The 26,437-nt window shown below is 46.7% G+C and overlaps 1 protein-coding gene and 1 pseudogene across 2 annotated transcripts in view; one reads left to right on the top strand and one right to left on the bottom strand.

The window, feature by feature from the left end:
- Positions 1-26,437, bottom strand: part of PDE1C (phosphodiesterase 1C) — a 418,728-nt gene that overhangs the window by 339,362 nt on the left and 52,929 nt on the right. Inside the window, exon 1 of one of the 2 annotated variants that reach the window (XM_040964586.1) lies at positions 8,285-8,369. The exons of the other annotated variant lie outside the window; for it this stretch is intronic. Within the exon in view, the coding sequence (XP_040820520.1) occupies positions 8,285-8,369 (85 nt within the window). Of the gene's footprint in view, positions 1-8,284; positions 8,370-26,437 lie in introns of those variants that run through there. 2 annotated transcript variants of the gene reach the window in all.
- Positions 13,216-13,313, top strand: LOC121145960 (annotated as a pseudogene).

The raw sequence follows: 26,437 nt of genomic DNA, 5'->3' as shown, positions 1-26,437 counted from the left end.
ATGAACGGAAGCCAAAAAGGTTGCTGCCTATCACATTAAAATGGAGCTGATGCTGCAAGCCAACTAATTTGCTTGGAAATCTCTGCCCAGCCTCCTATTTCCCATAAAGATTTGATTGTTAGGGTAGAAGGTATAAAGGCCCCAGAGTTATGTTAACCTCTGACCCTTCCTTGAGTCTAGCTTAGTGGTTTCACACTCCACTGTAAGAAAACTATGCAAAGTGATATACACAGAGTGCATTTCACTTATTACAAGAATAACCCGGGGTACATGGAAAAAGCAAGGCCATAGCACAGTATAATAAGCCACCAGCTGTGACACCAGTATCCCATACAGATACCAGTTCAAGTCTTTGCTTCTCCACTTCCAACACAGCTCCCTGATAATGTGGTTAGGCAAGGCAGCAGCAAATGGCCCAGAATCATTCATTGCAGTGAGACAGCAAGTGGAAGTTCTCCATCGCTAACTCTCCTTCTCTGTAATTCTACCTTTCCAAAGTCTAGAAACAAAAATGATAATAATCTAGACTCTGGGCTTTTCTTTACTCCTACATGTAATTTGCCGGTACTGTGCTCTGTTCTCAGCAGAACATCCTCCATATCCCCAGTGACCTGCCAGGCACCTATGCCCTGGACCCTCCTACCCTGGAAAGGCTGCAGAAGCTGTTAGGAAGTGTCAAGAACCAAACAGACCTCACTAGCCAATCAGCTCATTTTCAAATGGAGAAACCAAGGCCCCTGTCAAATGACTCATATGGAATTAAAGAGCAAGTTAGGAAGGAGAGAACGCCATCTCCTGCTTCTGAGACCAATGTATAATATATTTTCCATGGCTCTATGTATTTTCCTCAACATGGATCCCCTGCCCTCCCACACTCCCACAGGACTGTGGTCAGCAGGTGTTTAGCTGACAGTTTTGAATGCCTCATGTATGCAAGGCCTTGGGTCACAGAGCAATGTTAGTGCTGGCTTTATTCACAGCACAATTTAAGACAAAAGGAAGGGACACTGAGCACTCAGCCAGCCAGCCACTAAGCAGGACACTTCCCTTTCCTGGTCATGGTATACCCACCAAGAGACTCTTCCTAGCTCCACTGATTCAGAGAAGGGAATAGAAGCCCAGAGCAGCTAAACAGCTTGCTTGATCGGCATGAACATTGTTTTGTGACACCAAACCTAGAGTTTCCCACTACAAATGCAGCCTGTCTGCAGACACTGTGTGCCACCGCCCCAGCCACACAGCCCAACTGTTCAACTGACAGGGCAATCCCATTGTGAACAGCCTTCTTCTCCCAGCTTGAGAATGACTCCTCTTGGCTGACAACCAAAAGCTGTAAAGAGTGTTCCACATGTTGTCAGCAGCACAAATTCACCCTGTTCAGAAGATGCATTTGAAGGACCATTCCAGGTAACAAGGCAGTGTGTTCACACATAGCTGAACTTTCTGTCCAGCACAGCTCCCTGCCAAAGGCTAATGCTCCCTGTGTCCCATAACAGATGACCAAGGCTCAGAGAAGTACAGCTTTGCCCAAGATGCAGGACAGAGGGAGACAATAGGCATGGCAGAGACCACACATTCTTCCACACACTGCTCCACCTGGCTCTGATTTGGGTCATCTCAGAGATGAGAGGAGGAGAAGCAAATGAGTTCCATGGGTCACAGCAGGTGGCTGAAGAACAGAGTAATAGCTCCCTGTCCTACAAGTTTGTTTTCTACATTTTGTTTCCCACAGCTGACCAAGGAAAACTCAAGAGATAAATAATTCATAACTTTCAAACTGTGCACCATTTTGAGTACTGTGATGAAACCGTGTGTCAACCTACTCCATCCTACCTGGAATATGAATCACTTTGTATTTTTAATTTTTAATTTTTTTAAATCAAGAGACAGCTGTTTTAGAGTAGCAGGTTAAACCATAACTTGCGACGCCCCCGTCACACATCAGAGCGCCTGGTTCAAATCTCGCCTCCACTTCCAATCCAACTTCTTACTAATGCACCTGGGAGGCAGGAGATGATGACACAAGTTCTTGGGTCCCTGCCTCCCCCACAGGAGATCCAAGTGGAGTTCCAGGCTCCTGGTTTCAGCCTATATGAGCTCCCCACTGTTGCCAGTGTTTTGGAAATATATCAGCAGATGAAAGAACATAGGTACCCTCTGTGTGTGTGTGTGTAGTCCTCTGTATTTCAAATTAAAAATAAATCTCTTAAAATATTTTGGTTACAAAGCATTTATTTATTCTCATTTCATTTAGCATACAGAGTTTCTCTGCTCTGGTTCACTGGCCCCAAATGCTGGCAACAGCCAAGGCTAAACCAAGTTCTGAGTTTCTTATATGAGTGAGGTCTACACTAACAGGGAACTGGATTGGAAGTAGAACCGGCATCCAAGCAGCATCTCAACCCCTGCGCCAGATGCCAACCACAAAATCCTCCCTTCACCCTTAGTGCTGTTCATACTGCCTGCCCGTGAGGGTGTACAGAAAGGTAAGACATTTTGAGAAAGGCCACATTCATGCAGCATTCATTTCATTACGCTGTTACAATTGTCCTATTGTGTTTAGTTATTACTGTTAATCTCCCAATTATCAAATAAACATTCCCATAAGCATGTACATAAAGACAAAATCATAGTATTTATAGCATTTAGGACTATCCACAATTTCAGTCATTTATTGGGGGTCTACAAATGTAGGGAATGGGCAGCTAATGCATTTTACCTTGGGTTTTTATGAAGTTCTTTGCCTCTTCCCCACCATGACCTCCAACCACAGATACAGGGCCCAAGTGTCTTCCCTTGGACAAGCAGGCAGACAGAATATGCAGTCAGCCAACAGAGAAGAGAGGCCATACAAAACATCTTCAGGGACAAGTTCTTGGAGGTCAGAGCCACATGCCTCGAAGGGAGAATGGACCATGCCCACAGGGCACGCACAGAGCCAAGTTTCCTGACCTTTCCCTACTCCTTCCTGAAGCCCTGCCTAGCCGTCCCAGGCTCCCCTGAAAGCAGAATCTATTAGCAGGCTTTCTCTACCTCATTGTGGGCACCAGCCATCCCAGAGAAGACAACGAACCCTCATCTCCCAGGTCTGCGATAGCTATCAAGGGACCTGTTATTTTCCTCCATTGGGACAAACCAAGGAGAGAAACACAGGGCAGGGCAACCATGGCCGTTGCCACAGGAAACACATTCCTGTTAGTAACACCTCTTCACTACCGACCTAGAATTTTCCACAACACACCCACATGCACTGTTTCAGGAAGCAGCTTCTTTGCCATGTATGTGCTCAAGTTCACATCTTCCCAGCCGTGGTTTCAACCCTCCTCTGTCTGACACCTTGGAGATCATCTCTGAGGGAAGAAGGAAAAATGACAAGCCCAGTCCAATTTTCTCACCTGTGAAATAAACAGTGCTGAGCGCCAAAGAGATCAAGGGGGTGGCTCACTGGGGTGACTTGCTTAAAATAGACGCCTCTGATTTTTAGACATGCATCACTTTTCAGTAGAAAAAGTTGTTTCTTGGGATTTCAGACAGCCTCATGGAAAATCTAAAACTGTGGATTTTGATCCATATGCAAACCCCAGGAGACAAAGAAAGTTCTGGCAAGCAAGATACTACTCCTTCTACCCAACCCCTGGCTTCATTTTCAAATGCTCACATGTGAGCATTTCACAAGAAAACCATGCATGAACAGCTACGTCTGGCCTCCAGCCAACGCCCATCATGAGCATTACTTGCTGCCACCCAAAGTGCCGTGTTTCCTGGACAGAAATCTCTCCACAGCCAGTGCTCTCTGCACATGGTCCTTGCTGAACCCCAGGGTTTCATTCCCAAGATCTCTGGGCCACACCCCCATGTCACAACCAAAGTAAAAAACCTTATCAAGAGGACATAAAACCATTTGCACTGGAACACAAGGGAGCTGAGAGGAAGCAGACCCCACAAGTCTTGCTTCTTAAACTTGACATCTCTATGGAGCAGTAAACTTCCCTCCACAAGTTCCAAAGCCTGAACAGAAAGAATGGCTCCAGGCTTGGCACAATGGCTCCCTCAGCTAATTCTCCCTTTCCAAGCACTGGAATGCCATAATGGCACCAGCTCATGTCCTGGTTGTTTCACTTCCCAACCAGCTCCATGCTTGTTTCCTGGGAGAGTAGTAGAGAATGGCCCAAAGCCTTAGGACCCTGAACCCATGTGCAAGACCTGGAAGAAGCTCATGTCTCATGGCTTCAGATCAGCTCACCTCTGGCCTTTGTAACCATTTGGGGAGTGAACAAGAGGATGAAGGATCTTTCTCTCTGTATCTTCTCTCTGTAAATCTGTTTTGCTATAAAAATAAATAAATCTTTAAAGAAAAAAAGATGATGAAGAAGAAGATGAACAATAAGAAGAGGTAATACCTAGCGACGGAAGGACAGATACCTGTGAAACAGAGATGTCCTCACCAGGGTAGAAGGGGCCTGCTCATCTTCTCCATGCTGCTGAAATGCATAATGAGCTGGCAAGCACAGGAGTGAGCTACACAGCACCTGTCCATTCTCAAAGCAAATCCTCCATCAGACGTCAAAAGAACATCAGTACTTTGCACAGAAGACATATTTGCCATTCATAATAGACAGGTTTGCAAGTGTTTGTGAGTGTGTGTGTGTGTGTGTGTGTGTGTGTGTGTGTGTGTGTACATGTATACATACAGAGCCTTAAAGAGTTCATGAAAATGGAAAAGAAAGTCTAGGGCCAACACCATGGCATAGTAAGCTAAGCTTTGGCTTCAGCACAAGCATCCCGTATGGGCATTGGTTAAAGTCCTGGCTGCTCCACTTCTTTTTTTTAATTACATTGTATTATGTGACACGGTTCTATATAGGCACTGGGATTGCTCCACTTCTGATTCAGCTCCCTGCTTTGCATGTGGAAAAGTAATGCAAGGTGACTCAAGTTCTCAGGCCCCTGCACCAAGTGGAAGACCTGAAAAAGGTCCCGGTTCTGGCTTCAGATCAGATCAGCTCCTACCATTTCTGCCATTTAGGAATTGAACCTGCAGATGGAAGGGCTCTCTCCATCTCTCCTTCTCTCTGTAAATTTGTCCTTTGAATAAAGATAAAAAAAAAAGTCCATTTTGATACCAAAAAAATTGAAATTTATACACATGAGAGGTCTTCTAAAAGAGTGTGGAAAATGTCTACTACAAAAACTTAAGTGGCTTTCAACATTTTTGTGCCAAAAGAAGCTTACTTAAAATTTCATTTTTCCATGAGCTTTTCAAAGTACTTTATACACACACACATATATACACACTTGTTTACATATCAGTGTATATCATTTGTAAAACTACTAAATGAAAATATAAGAGTATACTAAAGCAATTGATACAGTACCTAAGAGTACTGATTATATTGGTACATAATTCAATTATGGTTGATAGGCATTGTCTGCATCAAGTAGTCCTTCAAAATTAGAAATCAAGTAGAGGAAAGCCATGCAGGCAAAGGACTTAAGAAAGAAATTTAACAAAGGAAGTGAAATAACTTATGGAGTCAGGATCCCATTTCCACCTGTCACACTGGCATTGACAGTGACTGTGAGAACCCTGATCCCTTGCAGGTGGGAGTGCAGCTGGGCTCCAGTCCAGAAGGTGGCTGGAAACTCCTAAAACTATGCCTACTCTTGACCAAGTAGGTCCACTGTTAGAAGTTTCTCCTCAAGAGTGTGTACACACATACTCAAAAACTTGGTTTTCATCATTGTTCATAACTGAACAACCAACAGACAATTGATTAAATCTGTATATATAGAACAAATCTAATAAGATGCTAAAACAACACATGCTCAAACATAATTGCATTTTCTTTGTAAAAATAGTGTGCAAGCATATTAGCAGTACAAACAGACACAGGAAATAATACTGTTTACCACTGGGTAACAAAATTACAGGTGACTTTTCTCGTTTTTATTTTTAAAGTTGCATTTATATCTTTCTTTGCAAGGCAGAATGACAGAGAGAATAAAAATCTTCCATCTGCTGGTTCCCTCCCCAGATGACCACAAGAGCCAAGTCTGGGCCAAGTAAAAGTCAGGAACTCTAGCTGGCTCTCTCACATGGGTGGCAGAAGCCCAGGTATTCAGGTCACCTTCCACTGCATTCCCAGATGCATCACCAGGGATCTGGGTGCAAAGTGGAACAGCAGAAGTCTCTCCGACATTGTATGCCTGCATTGAAGGTTGAACCCACTGCACCACCAGGCTGGCTCCGACCTCCTTCATATTTACCGGATTTTCTGCAATGTGTCTATTGGCCTAAAACTTCTCAAATGTTTCACAGGACACTGACAAGTTTCTACTTTTGTGAACTGGCTATGTGTGAACACATCACAGGAGGACAGATGGCTGGAACACAAGTTCTAGATATGATTTATCTGCATCAACTTCCCCCCACGTTACACGCCTAGCACCTTGAACCGTTACCACTCACTGGATGTTTTCCATGTAGCAGACATTGTGCTAAACTGCATCTTTTAATACAGTAAAATTCAATTGACAGTTTGGGAAGAAGAAAAAAAAGAGGTGGGGAGGAGAAGGAAGGGAAGAACAGATGAGAAGCATCTGAACCAGGCTCGCAGTGGGCAGCTCTTTCACCTAAAAGTGACTAGCTCAGTTTTTGTTCCTTCTGCCCACCAGACCACACTGACTTGCTCCATCTCTTCTAACGGAAAGGAGAAAGGTTGGGAGTAGGAAAATCACACCCTGATCCTAGATTTTAGGAAGCTACTCTTCCCAGACAATGGATATTATGGAAATCACCCGAGAAAACTTAAAACTTGCTCTTGAAAGCTTTCCTACCAGAGTCAAGAAGACTCATGTGAACCTGACAATGACCTTCAAAGGAAATACTTTTGACCTTGGCAGCTTTTAATTCATTTCTATAAGCACTTCCTCAGCACCCTCCTCCGCCACTCGGTTAAATTGTAGCTAAAGAAAAAATAAACACAGCCTCCTGTTTCTAGAGCTTGTCCTGCAAGGAGTTCTACCAGCAGGTGCCTAAAGTGAGGTGTGAACTTTGGTCAAGAACCCACTTCCCCTGACCCCAGGACCACGGGGGCAAGGCAGAGAAATGTCAATAGTTGCAGAACTAAGGGAATGGCTGTGAAAGAGATGAAAAAGGCTGCTCACAGCCCAGTTGGGGGACAGCATTCCCAGCTGCGGGCTGAGGCTGGACCCGGGTGCTGGGGGCTGGAGCTTTGTGTGTTCAGCTCATGCCCCACAAACCTTGGGCACTTCACTAGGAGCCAATGTGAGGAGCTCCTCCTCCCAGGTCCCTTCTTGCTACTTGGAGATTTCCTGGTACAACCCCAAAAGCCAAACACACACCCCCATTTTCAAAGGCTTTGGGGTTAAGTAGTGCTTTAAAGCCACAGCAATCCTCTAAGGCAGGAGCCTTTGCCCTGAGGTTCTCCAAGCTGACACTGGAAGAAGGAAACAGCCTGGGCACCCCCTGAGCCCCCCAGCTCTGCTCTGCCACCCAGGAAGAGGAAGCTGTGATCCCTTGATGAGCCACTTCGCCACAGTCTCAGCTCGGGACCAAGTGCATCAAGAATCATCTCCTATATTACACCAGCCTCCAGCCAGTCAGCACCTGCCGGCTGCTGCCACCGCTGTGAGAAGAGCCACTGCGAGTGCAGCAAGCAGGAGAGGGAATCCCCCAGGCATGCAGCGCAGGGGCACTACCACTACTTCAGTAACTAACTCTCCCTGCCCGCCTGCATCGCCCCACTCCCTCATCTGTCTCTTCCAGCCTCTCCCAGCACCAAGCCCTGTGTGTCTTTTCTCCTTGTTTCAACTTTAACAATAACTATCTCTCAACAGCTCCCTCTTTGTCTGAGTCGTCCTGCCTCTGTCTCTGACCCTCTCTCGCCCAGGACTTTGCACCTGTCCCATTTTCACCAGCCTCCATGGTCCTACCTCCATGATCTCAGTGGGTCTCTGTACTTGTGACCTGGGCTCCGTTGTTCCCGGTCATGTGTGGGTCCCTCTGTGTCTCCTGTTCTTTGTGCTGTCTTCCCTCTCTCCCATCCCTGCCTCTATTCCTTCTTGCCCTTTCTCAAACCTGGAGTTCAGAAGGTGTGACCCTAACCCCACCCCACCCCCACCCCACCCCACCCCCGCTTCGGGGTGGGTCCTGGCTCAGCGACCTGAGTCGGGCCCCCACCCCGGGCCACCCCCTGCCCAACTGAGAGGGAGCCCCTCGCCGTCGCCACACCAGGGTCCGGAAGGGGAGGCAAGTTCTCACCAATAGTGAAACTGTAGCCATCGATGCTGAAAGTGGCGCTCCGGCATTTTTTGAAGCCCTCCTTCCTGTTGCTGGCGTCCGTCATGGCTTAGTGGTGGCACCTAGGATTCCCCGCGACAGGGGAGAGCACTGCCTGTGGCACCCGCACCTCGCTCAGCCGTGCTCACTCCCTGGCCGCGCTGCGCGCTGTTCCCGCGGAACCGCTTGCTGCCTGAACAGAGCGATCCCGGCGCGAGGCTCCGATACCAGCAGGGTTAGCGAGTCATCACCCTTGCAGATCCCAGTTAACCCCGTTCCCGAAACTACAACAACCAGCGGCTGACAGCCCCCCGGGGCGTGTGCAGGGTCGGCACTGGCTGGCTCCTGAATCCCCAACTCTGACCCTCAGCTCCCGGGAGCCGCTGGAGCCAGCACGCCACGCGCTCCTCTCTTTGCTCCTTGGCAGCGCCGTCCCCTCTCTGGGGGTTGCTGGGGCTTGGGGACCCAAGAAAACGGCTGTGATTGGACGTCACGTTTCTCCTAGATATGTTTTCTCCAGTAGGTTGGGGAGCTCCCCAAAAGCACATCAACAGATGGAAAAGTAAACATCACCGCTGTCAGATGCAGCCAAAGTTTACTCCAAACAAGGAAGCAGGAAAGTCGCCACGCCCACTTCCTCCCGGGCCCGCTGTCCCTAGAGCCCACAGGGGCCGGTCTATAGCTTGGTCCACAGCCCCTGACCGGTGGCAACTGTCCCTGGCGCACAGGAATGCTGGATGCACGCTTCGCACCACGCTGAGTCAGAACTCGCCCCTGCAGATCCACTTCATACAGGTGGTCCTTTTCCGAGCTGGATTTGCCAGATGGGGTGGACTCCGTCTCTACCAACGGGCAAGAGCCAGTGCCAATCCTATAGCTAAGGCTTTTGCTACAGAAGGCGAAACTGAGGCTGGGAGGGATTGGGGAAGTGACTTGGGATGCCAAGTCTGGTGGTTCCAGTGCCTGTGCTGTTCCCACAAGGCAAAGCTAGGCCATTCCCTTGAATCCCAGGCAGTCATCAGTGGGGGCGGGTGGGTTTACAGTTGTAGGTGCCAGCAGCTGGGGAGACACCAGCAAGCAGAGATGGGAGCCAGTCCTCTTGAGGGTTCCAACACGAGACAAGTAGAGAGATGTGCTATATTCAGCCTCTGTGGGACTACAGTTAATTTAGCCTCATTTCTGCAATGAAATTTGACACAATTAACACACATAGTCGCAGTGAGGAGCTGATGGGTAAATTCCCCACAGGTTCCAGTTGGGAGGGCAATGAAGCCACTCATCTTCACCACTGAATAAAAATGAAAAATCCTCTCCAACAATGACCCCGAAAAAAGATAAGCAGACAAATGCTTACTCTAGCTACGATCGCGGAGGACACACAGAACCCTCCAACCCACTGGTACTCAGGCTAGCATGCATTTCAGAAGCCCCATCTTCTTGCATTCACCACATAACACAAAGCAATGGTTTTATGATGTATTTATATGAGAAGCAGAAAAACAGGAGAGAGATCTCACTTCCATTGATTCAGTCCCCTGAATCAATGCCTGGGCCATACTGAAACCAAAAGCCTAGAACTCCACCCTGGTCTCCCACGTGGTGGCAGGGCCTCAAGCACTTGAGTCATCCTCCATTGCCTTCCCATGCGCACTAGTGGGGAGCCAGGTTGGAAACAGAATGGCCAGGACTTTAACCTGCTCTGGGATATGGAACGTGAGCTTCCCAACTGGCTGTGCCACAATTAACATCAAAGCGGTAGTGAAAATTGACTTAGAAATTCTCTCAGGGGAGAACCTAGAATCACCCGGATGTTTTGATTAGGTGAGTGGCAAGATTAATTCATCACCAAGGCAGCAGGCACCACCAAACCTCATGTCACACAGAGTGGTATATCTCAACACCGATGTCAGAGTGCTTCCAACACTGCTGTCCTTGAGATGGGACACTCATGTCTGGAGGTAGCAACCACATGGGCCATGAAAAGAACTCACCCACACAGACCTGGGTCTGAAAGCTGGTTGCAGCACTTACCAGCTCCATGAACTTAGCTAAGACCTCTTTCCATCCTGATTTTCTTACCCTAAGTGAAGATCAAATGAGAGGACGTGTACATCACCTAGGCACAAAGGTGGATAGTCACACCAATCACCAGTTAACTCCCAACTTCCACTTGGTATATCTCACGGAAAGTTCTCCTCTATCGCAGTAATAACATGAGTTATTGTCACCATGGTGAATTTCACAAAGAGAGTGTGGGTATGCAACATTTTGGTCACTATGTATCACCTATGTGTTGAATATAAGCAGCCACCTAAATTTCTCATCTTCCCCACTTGCCCCCATTGCCTCCACATTCCCAAACCTTTAACTGAAACATGTGCCTCCTTCTGTGCCAACACAAGTCCTCCAATCAGGAGCCCAAAAGCCCTGAGTTAGTCTCCTGGAGTAAATTCTCAAGCATGAAAGTCGAATGTGATAGCACTTTTTTTTTTTCTGAACAGCAGTGCTTCTAGAAATATACTTTATAAAAATAATAACAATGTGCTCATTGATCTAACCCCTAAAGTATGGTAAAAATAACTTGTCTGAACAATTACAAGAACCATTTTAAATCGCTTCTCCCCAGAATCATTAGCTCACTTGCTGGTTGCAGAGACTGCACACCTACAGACCCACTCAATGCTCAGCTTCAAATCTTCACACAGCCTTCGCAGTGTGGGCCTCTTACACCAAACCAAGTGAAGCTGAACACTAGCGTTACATAAGCCAGGAGAGAATGGGCTCCAGGCTGAGCCTGTGCCTGCTCTATCAGAAATGCTGCCTAAAGAAGGTCCGGAAAGTCAGAACACCAAACCACAACAGCCAAGCAGATGGGTCAGTCTCGTCCTCGGAGTTGGAGCAGGAGTCATCAAATTAATGCCTATAGCCCACCTGAATCAAGCCTGTTTTTGTAGCATCTGCGAACGAAAAATGACTTTTCTGTTTTTAAATGCTCAAGAAAAAAAAAAAAGCAAAAGAGTGGTAATTTGTGACATGTTAAAACTATAGGAGATGCAAGAGCCAGTGCTGTAACATAATTGGCAAAGCGACTCTCTGCAGTGCCACCATCCTAGCTCGAGTCCTGGCTGCTCTACTTCTGGTCCAGTTCCCTGCTAATGTGCCCAGGAAAGCATTGGAGAATAACCCAAGTAATTGGGCCGCTGAACCTACATGGCAGACCCAGAAGAATCTCCTGGTTCCTGCTTCAGATCAGCCCAACTCACCAGGGCAACCAACTGAGGAGTAAACTAACAGATAAAACATCTCTCTCTCCCCCTCTCTCCTCTCTCTTTTTTTCTCTCTCACTCTTTCTCCTTCTCGCTCTTTCTCCCCCTCTCTCTCTTTCTTTCTCTCTCTCTAGCACTGCCTTTCAAATAAATAAATCTTTACAAAAATACATGAGATTGAAATTTTAGTGCTCACAATAAAATGTTATGAGACCATGGCCATGCCTATTTATTTCCATGTTGTCTACAATAATCCTGTAACACTTCATAAAGGCAGAATTGAGTCACTGTACTTGAGATCGTGTCATCTGTAATTACAAAAAGTTTTATTATTCAACCCTTGACATAAAAACATCTGCTGAGGCCACTGCACCACTGGCATCCTATATCATAGATGCAGTTCAGGTTCAGGCTGCTCCACTTGCTTCCAACCCAGCTCATTGCCAGGACTCAGATTAGACCTTTTCAGGAGATAGACATTGTCAGAGATGAAAGAAGGTTCCATTGCATCCCAGTCCCAGTCCCAACAAGTGTTTGAAAATCAGTTTCCGATAGCTTCCAGTGGGACACCCTACCAATCCTGTGCTATGGTCTTATATTGTTATATTGCGAGTGACCTAGGGCAAGAGAGTTACTGTTGCTTGCAGCCAAGAATGCAAAATCAGGAAGAAGAAAAGGACAAAGAAATAACGGAATTAAATAACATCTACTGAGGGCCAGCTGTGTGGTAGGCTTTGTGCTAACCAAGACATCCATCCCTGGCTTTGACGCACTGATGAGAGCATTAAGTCCCAGAATGGTCTCTAGATTGAGGCTCAGAGCAAGAAACCAATTTCAGAAGTCTGGGTCTGCAAGGCAGTTCCTGCTCAGCTCCCTGCAGCACCGTTTTACTTTCCTTGTACCTTGCTCCTTCCCAACAGCCTATTCCGCATTCCTCTTATAAATCAGTCCCCAGTACGACAGCAATACTGAAATACACATGAAGGATAAAAAGCAAAGTACTGGGCCCAGGGTGGTAGCCTAGCAGCTAAAATCCTTGCCTTGCATGCATCGGGATCCCTTATGGGTGCCCCCACTTCTAATCTAGCTCCCTGCTTGTGACCTGGGAAAGGCAGTTGAGTACAGTCCAAAGCCTTGAGACCTTACACCCACATGGGAGACCCAGATGAGGCTCCTGGTTCCTGGCTTCAGATCAGCTCAGCTCCGACTGTTGCAGCCACTTGGGGAGTCAATCGCCAGATGGAAGATCTTTCTGTCTCTCCCCCTCTCTGTATATCTGACTTTCCAATAAAAACAAATAAATTTTTTAAAAAAGCAAAGTACTTATACACTCAAAGGTCTGAAAGAGGTGTCCAAAGGTACCCAGAAGACCTTCTTGAAGATTACAGAATTCTATCTGCACAAGAAGCAATTTATCATTGTGATAGAGTTGGCCTCCTGTCTATTCTTTAAGATTTTTTTTTTAAGTTGAAAGGCAGAGTTAGAGAGAGAGAAGTAAAGACGGAAAATCTTCCATCTCCTGGTTCACTTCCCCAAATGGCCACAATGGTCAGAGTTGGGCCGGTCCTAAACCAGGAGCAGGGGGGCCCAAGGACTGGAGTCATTCTCCACTGCTTTCCCAGGCACATGAGCAAGAAGCTGGATCAGGTGCTCGCTCCAGCAGCACGTATACTAAAACTGGAACCATACAGAGAAGATTGGCATGGCCTCTGCACACACAAATTCATGAAGCGTTTCATATTTTTAAACAAGTTAAAGGCACAATATTTGCCAAGAGGATAAATGTGCATACTGAGCATATTAAGCACTCTACCAGCTGAGATAGTATCCTGAAATGAGTGAAGGAAAATGTCGAAAAGGAGGGAAGCCAAAGAGAAAAGCACCTGGGTTCAACCAAACCTCCAGCCTGCTCCACCTAGGGAAGCCCACTATGTCAGACTCAAAGAAAAGGAACCTGAGCTGTTAGTACCAATCCCCTATGAATTCACGGCATAATGGATGCCAAAGAAAAATAAAAGAACTCTAGACTCTAAAAAAAAAAAGGAAGAGGAGGATTAGAAGTGTATCATTCAGAACTCAAGCCAGTGTTCCAATATGCATTTCAATTTTTTCTGCACTAAAACAAATGTATCTTTTACATATACCTTTTGCAATCTTCCTAAATACCCCTCATGTGGTCAGTACATCTGACCATTCTTCAATGCCTACCTTCATAATCTTAGAAAACAGCTTATGGCCTCACAGTCCAACGCTATCCCAAGACCAGTGTGCAGCAAATTTGAGTAAATTCTCTTTTTGTGGGTTGACTTGGGGAGAATCTTCCAATAGTTTTTGAAGTTAGGGGATTTTTCAGAACTGAAAATATTCTACAGTAGGCAGGAGGGGCAATGCAAAATGATTTCTTTTTTTATTTCTTTTTTTGTATGTATGTGATCTAGACGAACAAGCCTGGAATAGTCTTAATACACACACACACACACACACACACACACACACACACACCCCACAATCATCTAAGCACATTGGGTTCATCTAGAGATTTCTTTGCCCATGCCTCTAGTCTTCTGGGATTGCTGAGGCCCTGCAGGACACACTGCCTGCCTGACCTTGCCCCTGGGGAGGCAGCCACTCCACTACCTCATTCTGCCGATGGTTCTCACAGAACTGTCCTGCTCTGTGCACACTGCTTCTTGCTTGTGCACTGAGGATGTGGGCAGCAGATGAAGGAGTGGATTCCATGATCTCCCATGCCGGTCCTGCAGTGCCTGGCACATCACAGGTCCCTGCTGAAACATGTGATGAATGGAAAAGTGGGCCAAGGTGTCAAGGCAATGTCACATGGCCAGAGGGTGACATGATTAGGGTGAATCCCTTCTACATTCACCTGCTCTGCTGCCGTGGGATGAACTTTGTAGCCAGTTCAAATCACAACCCCATTCTAAATGGACCACAAACTTCTAAGCCTATCAAAGCACAACGAAGAGCTCCCCTATTTGCTAGCTGTGGAACACCAAGCAAGTGATCAGCTTCTCCAAGTCATAGAGCTTTTTTCTCTGTGAAGAAGAGATACAATACCTAGCGCAGGGGGAATGTGTGAGGCATCAGGAAGAAATTTATGTTAAAGGTTTACCTTGGAGGACTACTGCCACACAGGTTAAGCCAGCATTCCATATGGGCACAGGTTCAAGCCCCAGCTGCTCCACTTTGGATCCAACTCCCTGCTAATGCTCTGGAAAAGCAACAGATGACTCAAATACTTGGGCTGCTACATTCACATGGGGCAGACCCAGATGGATTTATTGACGCTTGGCTTCAGACTGATACCACCTTAGCAATTCTGACCTTTGGAGGAGTGAACTAACAGATGGTAAATCTCTCCCTTGCTCTCAACTCCACCTTTCAAACAAATCTTGAAACACACACACACACAGTCCTAGGTCTTATCAATACTAAATATCCCATAAATGTTATTTACACATCATCATCACCATGCAAGTAGGTAGGTCCCTTTTGTGCCTTCTGCAGGTGTTTGAGATCATCCATAACTGTAGACAAGAGAAACAGGCTCTGAGCTCCACCATCCTGTATCTATACTGGGCCCCCCGCGTATGACCCAAGGACTCCTGGGCAGCATCACCCAGTGAGCTGCAGAGAGGCATTAGATTTCCAAGACTACAGTCCAGAGCAGAAACAGCCCCGCAGCTCAAAGGATGCTCTTGGAAAGTGCTTAGTTACTCTCCGTCCATGGGAACTCATCTCCTTCTCCTGCCCATTCACCTCATTGTGGGCTTTTGCAGTGCCTGGCGGAGAACCTCACCTGGCTCAGTGAGGACACCTTTCGCTCCCTCTGCATCCAGGGCACCACGTGTTCCTGGTTTTCCTTGCAGCTCTCCCACCAATCCCACTAATGTCGATGCTGACCAGTGAACTTCTTACCTGCTCCAATCCTGTAGGAGGACATTGTGACCCTAGAAGGTCAGCCAGGATTACAGTTTATTGGATAATATTTGCATGAGAACAACCGAATGGCTACCTTTTGTACACCTGATTGGATATCATTTGTATAAGAACAGTTGTGTGGACAGTATGTGTATGAGAACACTTGGTGGAATATACAAGACAAAAGGACTTCCAAACAAAAGCATAGAAACAGTTGATGGGTTTCATGGTTAAGCTCAATACTTCTCTCTTAACCCATATGACCCTCAGTGTATAAAGTCTGATGCTACTAATAAACTTCGGCTTTGACCATCAGTCGGAATCCACGTGTGTTATTTATCGGCTCCGTGCACCAAGTCCATCGCTGCGGGACAGCGACACAATCCCTCTACCCTGAGGCATCCTCTAGGCTCTTCATGGCGGTTAGTGATCAGCCCAGACCACTCTACCCAGCCACAGAGGAGATGTTTGTTCAGCTCTTAAGCCCCCTGACTTCTCAACCTCACCTCTTCATCTCCATAATTCTCTTCCTAGACTTCCCACAGGCTGCTGGAGGGTAGTCAGCTCATGCTACCATACCGTTCCTCAGGTTAGCTCCATTTTGTCCATCCTCTTTCTAACTGCCCCCACAGGAAGAGAATATCTTAACTGGTTGGTTTGTTAACTGAACTATTTTCTGAGCCAAACTTACTAGAGCAAAGGCTTTCTACTGGGAGGAATCAAGGAGGCACCTTTGTGAGGACTGAGGAGGGATCACTGCCAGAACAGGCACAGAGCTCATCAAGTGCAACCCAGATGTCCAGAATCTGATACTTCTAAGCTCGTAGCCTTCCCGCTTCTGGAACACCATCAGGGCCTCCTGTTTCACCTCCAGCACTGCCTTCCGTGTAACAGCCCTCCCCAGCTGAGACCAGAGGGAAACAGTGACATTGAGCCTGGCTCCATAGAGTTACTCGGGGACTAAGACTATTTCTTGTGGGAGTTCCAGCAAGCCCTGGGATCCTCCACTTGCTCCTCTGCATCCAGCTGGTGGGCCAAGGTCAACAAATGGAAGACCATGAGGGACCAGGCCTGAAAGAAACACAAGGAAAAGAATAAAAGCCTGCATCCAAAGCAGACTCTTGACTTTTCAGACCAGGTCAAAGCCCCAAACCCACCACAGTGATAGGATTCAAGCCCACCCTCGCTAGCAAGGACACTACTTTTACATGTGACCCATTCTTGGTGTTAGCCCCTAGAGGATGTCTAAGGGTATAAACTATTGTACTCATATTTTGTAGCTCTGGCTATGTGGCACAACCCACATAGCAGTTGAAAACTGCATCTTGGGGTGCTCCAATTTTTCTTTTCTGTAACTGGAAACCATAAATACAGATTAATACAAAATGCCAAAGGGCCAAAGGAACTAGTCAATAATCTTTAGCAAAGTTCGCCATATCAAATGCGTGTGAGGATCCAGGGACCAGGGTAATGGAATAAATACAGAGCCTCCAGGGGTACAGCTGCATGCATTGTAATAGGTCCCAGGTGATAATTTGTTAAAGGTAGAGTCAGCAGTCAGCCATCGAAGGGTCTGCTATTCCTTAGGGGACCCAGGCTCTGCAGGCCACCATATGCCTGGCTCTGTGCTAAACACACTGGCATCTCCAATCACACCCTCTGGTCACAAAGAGCATCATGACAGAGTGGAGTTTTCCTACAGCAGTTCTGAAATCCCTGGAGAAGGATTTGCTCCTCTGAGTAGCAACCTAGACAACAGAATTGTTAAGAGCACAGAGAATGCTGGAACCAGAGAGAACTGACAGGCAGCCTAGGAGGGGAATTTGGACACACAGACCAGAGCTCACTAACGGCCAAAACGACTTGGGGGTAGATTCTCTCCCACTTGTTATTCACAGATAATTCATCTAGGATTTTCTTCCCACTTAGTGACTGATCTCAAACCAGACAGTAAACATGATCATTGTCACTAGCAAACACCACCACCATCCACTCACCACCCACAGTCCCCTGACACATACACACATACACACCACCCACAGCCCCCCAACACACACACACACACGTACACACACGTCACTTTTGCATCTGGGACATGACTTCTGATGAGAAAGGACATTGGCATTTTTCTACAAAATGGTCACAGAACAAAATGTGAAGCAAACAGAATAAACAGTACAGTAGGGTAGAGTCTCAACTACAAAAGAGGAGGAAAATGGGAAGAATCCAGTGAATAAGAGAACTGGGTAAAAACATTTCAATTAGTGGTTGCAAATTGGGCTCGTGTGTGTGTGTGTGTCTGTGGCATTTTCCATTTAGTGTTTAAAAAATATTTAAATAGGGGTTCACCATATTATAATAAGCCAAGTGTCTGCCTGCAGCACCAGCATCCCATATGGGTTCTGGTTTGAGTCCCAGAGGCTCTACTTCTGATACAGCTCCCTGCAAGGAAGCTGGGAAGGCATTAGAGGATGCAGAAGATGGCCCAGAAAAAGTTCCTGGCTCCTGGCTGTGGATAGACCCAGCTCTGGCCTTTTGGGGAGTGAACCTCCAGATGCAAGATCAGTGTCTCCTTCTCTAACTCTGCATTTCAAATAAAAAATAAACTTTAAAAATATTTATATTTAAGTAGTAAATTTCAAAGAAAATTTGAAAACTAAGGAAGGGAAGAAGAGAAGGAGACCAGTATTTTGACATAGTGAGTCACACTGCCACCTGCAGCACCAACACCCCATATGAGCATCAGTTCATTCTGGCCACTCTACTTCTGATCTAGCTCTCTGCTAATATCACTAAAAGGCAGCAGCAGGTATCCACATAGGATACCCAGATAGAGTTCCTGACTGTGGTATGGCCCAGCCCTGGCTAGTATGGCCATTCGGGGAGTAAACCAGCAGATGTAAGCTTGCTCTCTCCTCTTCCCCACCCAGCCAGCCTCCTTATTTGCAATGACCTTTCAAGTAAACAAACAGATCTTTTTGAAAAAATCTGAGAGTGGCATACACTGTGAATATATTCCAGTGCTGAGATTATAGGTAACTTGATTCACCAGACATTGCAAGTTCAAAATTATGCTCATTCCTGTGAACACAGAATTGTCTCACCTGCAAGCTTCTCATCCCAGAAGTACTGGGTTATTTTAGTCTCTTATATGTCTACGAGATTCTCTGCATGCCCAGAATTCTAATTTTTAAAAAAATTTAAGTTGGCTATCAATGTAGACATGGATATCTAAAAGTACTTCCTGGGATTAGCAACTGTGGCATAACAGGCCAAGCTTCTGCCTGGGGCACCACCACCCCATATGGGCACCAGTTCATGTTCCAGTTAATCCACTTCTGATTCAGCTATCATCTGTAGCCTGGGAAAGCAGCATAGGATTGCCCAAGTCCTTGAGTCCCTGCACCCATGTGGGAGACTCAGAGAAAGCTCCATGCTCCTGGCTTCAGAATGGCTAAGCTCTGGCCATTGTGGACATTTGAGGGGTAAATCAGCAGATAAAAAACCTCTGTCTCTCTATTCCCCCCCAATTCCATTTTTTAAATAAAAATAATAAATAAGTCTTTAAAAGTACTTGCTGTTTTAATATATTCTATAATTTTAAAAAGTTAAAATCGTAAATTATCCTGACCTAGATCAAAGACCCTTGTAGTCTCATGCTCGTACTAGATGAGAATTTCAGAGGACCATGTGTGCTTTGTTCACTGATGTATTACAAAAACAACAACAACAACACAGAATAATGCCTAGCACCAAGCAGGCAGCTCATAGACGCTTGCCGAGTGAATGACCACATGAATATTCTGCATCTGGCAGCAGCTTTAAGAACAGATGTGGTGGGTGTCTGTAGTCCATGCTGGCATACCTATATCCAAGTACCAGCTACTCTGATTCCAATCCACCTGCCTTCTAATGCACCTGGAAGAGCGGATGATGGCTCCAGTACTTGAGTTTCTGCCACTCACAGGAAGTCCCAACTTTACAAGCCTCTGCCTTCAGCTTACCCCAACCCTAGCTTCTGTGGATATATGGAGGATAAACTAACCAATGGATATTGGTGTGTGTTTCTCACTCTTTCAAATAAAATACAACAAAAGAAAAAATCAAAGATTTCTTACAAAGAAGAAACGTGTTAACAACCACATTAACATTCTAAGTCAGAGATGTCCACCAACTGTTTTCCACACGTTGGGATAAGCCATGGTTACCACAGATTCCATTAAAAAGAGTTCACATTTAACGACTCCAGTCCCCTCTTTCCAGAAAGGACTTCCTTCCTCTGTGTCATCCCAGAACCTAAGCAAACAGCCCTGCTGCCCCAGCATCAGCATGTGAGAACTGGGGAGTTTTAGGATATTTTACCAAATACCAAGCACATTAACCATACACGGCAAGCTGATACCAAAAGAAATCAGGAACAGACTTATGTGGTTCAAGTTCTAAATTATGATCATGAATTACAAAATCTTCATGTGTGGGAGTCTCTACATTGATGACTAAAATCTGAGAATCACAAGGGTTTCCAGATGTTGATTACACCTCTGCGCACCCCCCCCCCAAGAAAACCTCCCAGAGAATCAGACAGACTGTATTATCATAACAAAAGAAAGCAGCTACACTTGGCAGCAGGTGGGAGTATTCATGATTTCAAGCTGAAGTGCTTTTGTCAGGTGTTTAAGGAACCAACATGTACTTTCCTCACTGATAAATTCCTGCACATATATATTTGTAGAACAAAAAATTTTTTAACACAATGTCTCCCAAATCAACAGAGAACACTTCTGAGGATGGGAAGCGACTTACTTTCTGCTTTTCACGTGTGTTATCTCTGGTTTGTTCAGTCCTTCTGATTCTTAAATCGCACACTCACACACCACGGTCCCTGCCTCAGACCCAGTGCTCAGCCCACACGTATGGAACCCACACACATTGTGTAGCAACTGGAGCAAATTCTGAGGAAAACAGAGCCTTGCAAGTGCTGGAAATGCAAGACCACCTGTTTGGGAGAACACGAGGGAAAGGGTCAGAAGGAAGCATGGATCCATGGATGGACTGGGAGAAGCAGAAGAGTCAGGGGCTCGGTCATACTCTGTATTCAACATTCATGTCTGTTGAGATTCACACAGTTCTCCAGCCACTGAGCCCGACTCTTTCATACACACGTGTCATTTAGCCCTCACGACAGCTCCTGCTTCACACACAGAGAAACTGAGACTTGGCTGCAATATCTTGAGTGTGAGATGTCCATTGAGGGCAGTCTGTCGCCACTGCCATCTTCTCCTCCCCTTCAGGGCTCCAAGCACCATGCAAGGGCCTCTCTGTCCTCTATCAGGGCCCTTGGTCCTAGACACTCTCTTCTGACAACCTCTCCACATGCTCGTAACATTTTCCTACTTTCTCTTTTGTCATTTGCATTTATCTATTTTCATTTATGCTCAAAGGCAGAGTGACAGATACCATCCACTAGCTTACACTCTAAATGCTTACACCGGACCGGGCTGGACCACATTAAAATCAGGAACCCAGAACTCAATTCAGGTCTCCCACATGGGTGGCAGGGACCCAAGTGTTTGAGCCATCACCTGCTACCTCCAAGGGTGCAATGTTAGCCAAGAGATGGAGCCTGGACTCAATCCTAAGCACTCCAATATGAGATATGGACATTCCAAAATAGCTTCCCCATGCTGTGCAAAGGCCCACTCTTTCTTTCTGCTTTAAAAATAAAATGTAAGGTCTGGCATTGTGCCTTAGTGGATGGGGTCACTGTGAATAATACCAGCATCCCATATAGGCATTAGTTCATATCCCAACTATTCCACTTACAATCCAGTTCCCTTTTAATGGCCTGGGGAAAATAAAGGAAGATGTCCCAAGTGTTTAGGTCCTTTACCCATGTGGAAGACCTGAAAGAAGCTCTTGGCTCCTGGCTTCAGACCAGATCAGCTCTGGCCATTATGGCCATCTGGGGTGTTAGCCAGCAAATGGAAGATGTGTGTGTGTGTGTGTCTGTGTGTCTGTGTGTGTACACAAAATGAAGATACATAAGCAGGGAGAACCAGGCTCCAGGTGGAGACCCAGGGTAGCCACCTTTATTTCATCGTCACCTAGAACACTACACTTGTTCCTGAGGCTTGCTGCCCTCGAGATTTCAGCCCCTGGGGAGGGAACCCAGAGCCACCAGACCAGCAATCCCCACCCACACCTCTGAGCATCTCAGCTTAGTTCCCAACCACGGACCTGGCTCAGGCCCTTCCAGGGACCACCAGCAACTTCCTGCCGCTCAAACAGATATGAGAAAGCCCAAGTGTCCTGAGAGTGAACTCACCAGGAGGGAAAGTTAGCCCCCTGGAGCCATGTAGACCCCCTGAACCTTTCAAGAGATACTCCCCTGAGCAGCCTGGAAGGAGATCCAGCAGCACCAAGGCCTGGAAAGGCAGAAAATGCCATAGGCCCCAGCACCCAACCCAACCACTAGGGCCAACCTGCTGAGGCCAGGCTGGAGATCAGAGCTGGTGGGGGCTCCACTGTACCTGCCTGCAGCAGTTCAGGGTCTAGAAAGGCCAACCCCTAGCAACTAGATTACTGCCTATAGTGGTGCTAAGACAGAAAAAACTTCAAGACTGGGGAGAGGACAGCCCTCAGGCCGTTGGCCCAGCTCACAGTTTCCTGAAGGAGATAACATTTACACTCCTCTTCCTCTCAGAGTGATAAAAGGCAGGAGGGAAGATGAGTCGGATTTTCTGTAAAGTGCTTGGTGTCATTTCCATTCTAACCCTGATCACATCAGTCCTACTCCAGCATCCTACTCCTACCCAGTCACAAACTGCAGGCAGGCTCAGGAGCCCAGCGGCCAGGGTGGAGTCCCAGTACTGCACTCACCAGCCATGAGATCCTTGGGCTTGACCTCAGCCACCCCGTGGATAACAGCGATGCCTACAATGGCCACTGCAAGGGTGAGCTGACTTGATCTGAGAGTGGTGCCTACAGCTGCATCCAACTCATAGTAGAGACACAATAGAAATGAGAGGCTCTCATTCCTGTCATCACAGGATGCTTTTATACCTGGCTCGTTTCAGTGTGGCTCTCCACACTTCTCATTTGGCAGAATATCCTGTGAAGGCTGGGGAAGTCTTACGATAGTGATACAGGGTCCAAGAGTGACACAGATAACCCTAGGAATTTCTATTAGTGCAATTCTGGTGAACAAACTTATTGGGCTGTCCACAATATTTCCAATGTGTTAAAATTTGTAAAGTTGTCGTGAAAACATAAAGTTTCCAGGAAAAAAAAATGTATTTAAAAACCTGGATGTCTCCAGTGCTATTCAAGGAGGAAAATGGGAGGGACTTTGAGGACTGACCCCACCATCCTGCATTCAGGACCACTTTGAATGCCCTGAATGCCTGCTTACCCAGTACTACCTTCAATCCCCCAGGTCTCAATCCCCTTGAATACTTGTTTACCCAGCATTACCATAAACTGCCTAGACCTCAACCCCCTTAAGGCCCACTTGCCTAATTAAGCTTAGTGACCTTCAGGTTTAAACTATGTGCTCCACCAATCCCCTGAGGCATGTCTCCCCAGTTTTACAGCCTCAGCTGCCAATCCCTGATCCCAACTTTCTATTTCCCTTACCCCAGGCCAGAAGAGATGCCTCTCCCCTTTGTTCTCTCTCTGCTCTGCTCTCACTTTCTCCCTACCCCATGCTGCCTCCCTCACTGAAATAAAGGCCTCTCCTGGGGCTCACTTGCTCTGTCTGGCGTCTTGGGTTTGTGGAAAAAAGTTAACATGCAGCAGCACTCAGTGCACCCCAGGGTGGCCCCCAGAGTCCTCTTTTCCAGTGTGACACAATCCCTCCAGCCTCCAAACCACCACAGCCCCAGAAGCCTCGTCTTGGGAACTCCTCCAGCTCCTCCAGCCTTCACCTCTGCCCCCTAGCATGCCCACTGTTCACACAGCTGTGCTCACAGCCAGCTCCAATTTGCTGGCAGGACTCTACACCACAAGCCTTCGACTGGCACTAAACAGAAAAATGGCAGAAACACAAAGGGGAAGGGATGCCAGGACCCTGAACAAGTGAGGAAAATGAAAAAGCAGGGAGCCTTCTCAGCAGCCTGTGATGTCCACACCAGGTCCCAAGGACCACCCCCGATCTGACAGAGGAGACCAAAGTGAAAGACAGCCAGAGCATGAGCAGGAACAAAATCAAGCAGTCAGAAGCTGATGGCTGTGATGAGGCAGAAACAGAACACAATCCCCTGAGTAATTTCCCACCAAAAAGATTGGGCGAGGACTCAGGTGGGGCTAAGGTGCCAGCAGGAGGTGACACTGCTCCCTTCCCAGGTGGGACTGGGGAACTGCACATCCTCAGAAAACTCCCTCCCAAGATGCTGCTGCTCCTTCCAGTTAAGACTGCTGTGAAGGAAGGAAAACAAAACCGGAAATTTACAAAGCAAATTTTTTTCCCTTTATGACATAAATTACTGTGAAGTAATTACAGCAGTGCTTAGATTTTTCTATTTTATTTTTTTTACTGATCTGAGTTACGGCATTAGTAACCATTGTGACAAATATCCCAAGTGTGCTATCAATGTTATTTAAGAGACTAAATGACAGTGAATTTCAGAATAAAGATATCAAGTGTATTATACTTGGGCTGAGAATGGGGGGCGAAACTTGGCTCCAGCCCTCGCTGCCACGGCTGCTAGCACCAGCGCCCCTCGGTCCTAGCCTCTCAGGCCTTGGTTGGAGGCGCAGGTGATTCTCCCTCCTGAGCTCCCCTGTGCTTCTGCAGGCACAGCGGAAAACAGAGGGGGTTCTGAGCAAAGTCAGCTGCAGGCTTACCTTGCTCTCCATCCCCGGGGAGTTTCTCCACAGTGTCCCCCAGGGGGCTGCACTTCTCCGCATCAGTGGCACTCCTCCTGGCACCTGCTTCTGTCAGCAAAGAAAATAAACACGGCCTGTGAGGAAGCTGAAAGCAGCTGAAACTTGACAACCTTGGCGACCCTGATGTCTTTAGTGTAAGGGCAGGAGCAGATGACAAAGCAGATGATTAGCCTGCCCTTCACTCCCGTTGTACTCCTGTGCCAAGCTCCCTCCTGGCTGGCCTCCCAGCCCCTTATATTTGGTGACTTCCAAGGCATGGCTTATTTATTTGGATGCTATTGCCTGGTGGGGGACGGAGGTGGGGAAGGAGACTGGAGCCGACTAGGCAGCAGACAAGCCACTGTTGGGAAGGGACCAGCTGGACAAGCTCCTTGGAATGACTTCCACCCCAGCCCCTGTCCATGCATCCTGTGGGCCCTGGCCCTAGAGGAAGCAAAAAAGGCAAATAAGCCAGACTCTGCAGCAGAAAATGTGACCACACTGTGACAACGAACTCCCATTCCTCAAGTAGAAAACAGATCCAGATTAAGTAAAACCCATTCTCCCCAGGTCACAGAACTCAAATTGGCTTTTCCTCAGGCCTAGGGTGCCCCCAAAGCAACCCCCTCAGATGTGAAGACTGAAAAGAAATGGAATTCAATGTAATATTGTTCCTGCAGACTCTGCTTAAGAGGATATGAAAAGGGCCCAGTGCAGTGGTGGCCTAGTGGCTAAATCCTGGCTTTGCATTTGCCAGGATCCCTTTTGGGCACTGGTTCGTGTCTCTGCTGCACCACTTCCCATCCAGCTCTCTGCATATGGTCTGGGAAAGCAGTATAATATAGCTCAAAGCCTTGGAACCCTGTACCTGCATGGGAAACCAGGAAGAGGCTCCTGGCTCCTGGCTCCTGGCTCATGGCTTCGGATAGGCTCAGCTCTAACCATTGCAGCCACTTGGGAATTGAACCAGCAGACGAAAGACCTTTCTTTACTTACTTATTTCTGTTTATCTGTCTTCCAATAAGAATAAATAAATCTCCCAAAAAAGAAGATATGCGAAAATATTAACCTAAAGTGGATCAAGGATCTAAATCTATGTCCAAACACCATCAAATTACTAGGAAAAAAAAAATCAGGAACACTCTCTACAAGGCATAGGCAAAGATGTCTCAGAAAAGACTCCAAAAGCACAGGCAGTTAAAGCAAAAATAGACAAATGGGGCTACATCAAACGAAGAAGCCTTTGTACAGCAAGGGAAACAGTAAAAGGAGCAGTAAACCAACAGGATGGGAGAAAATCTTGACACACTACACAGCAGATAAGGAGGGACAAACATCCAGGACTGACAACGAGCTTCAGAAACTCAACAACAGCAAAACAACCCTGTTAAATGGGCAAAGGCTGTGAACAGATGTTTTTCAAAAGGTGAATTCCAAAGGGCCAATAACCACGTAAAAAAAAAAAATATGCTCAGATTCTTTAGTTATCAAGAAAATGTAAACAAAAATACCTAACTCCAGTGAGAATGGCTTACATTCAGAAACAACAAGCAATTGCTGATGAGGATGTGGGGGGGAAGGTATCTTAATCCACTGTTGGTGGAATTGTAAACTACTCAACCACTAGGGAAGTCAGTACGGAAAGTATTCAGACAACTGCAAATCAATCCATCCCACCAACCCAACCATCCCACTCCTGGAACTACACTGAAAGGAAATGAAAACTGCATTCGAGAAAGTGACCTGCAACCCTATGTTTACAGTAGCACAATTCACAATAGCTGAAAAATAGAAACAACCCAGATGCCTGTCAACAGAGGAATGGATAAATTGTAGTACATATATTTGGTAGAAGAGTATTCAGTCATGAAAAAGAATGAAATCTTAACATTTGCAACAAAATGATTCCAGCTAGAAATCACGACACTTAGCAAAGTAAGCCAGTCCCAAATGGACTAATATCATATGTCCTCCCTAATATGCAGGTCTGGCGCGATGACCTAGTGGCTAAATCCTTGCCTTGCAAGTGTCAGCATCCCATATGGGCAGATTTGTGTCTGGCTGC

This window comes from Ochotona curzoniae, unplaced genomic scaffold (genome assembly GCF_017591425.1).
Source record: "Ochotona curzoniae isolate NIBS_2020 unplaced genomic scaffold, NIBS_Ocur_1.0 scaffold_3835, whole genome shotgun sequence".
Lineage (NCBI taxonomy): Eukaryota > Metazoa > Chordata > Mammalia > Lagomorpha > Ochotonidae > Ochotona > Ochotona curzoniae.
The sequence above is the reverse complement of the archived record's forward strand: the minus strand, read 5'-3'. Positions and strand labels throughout refer to the sequence as shown.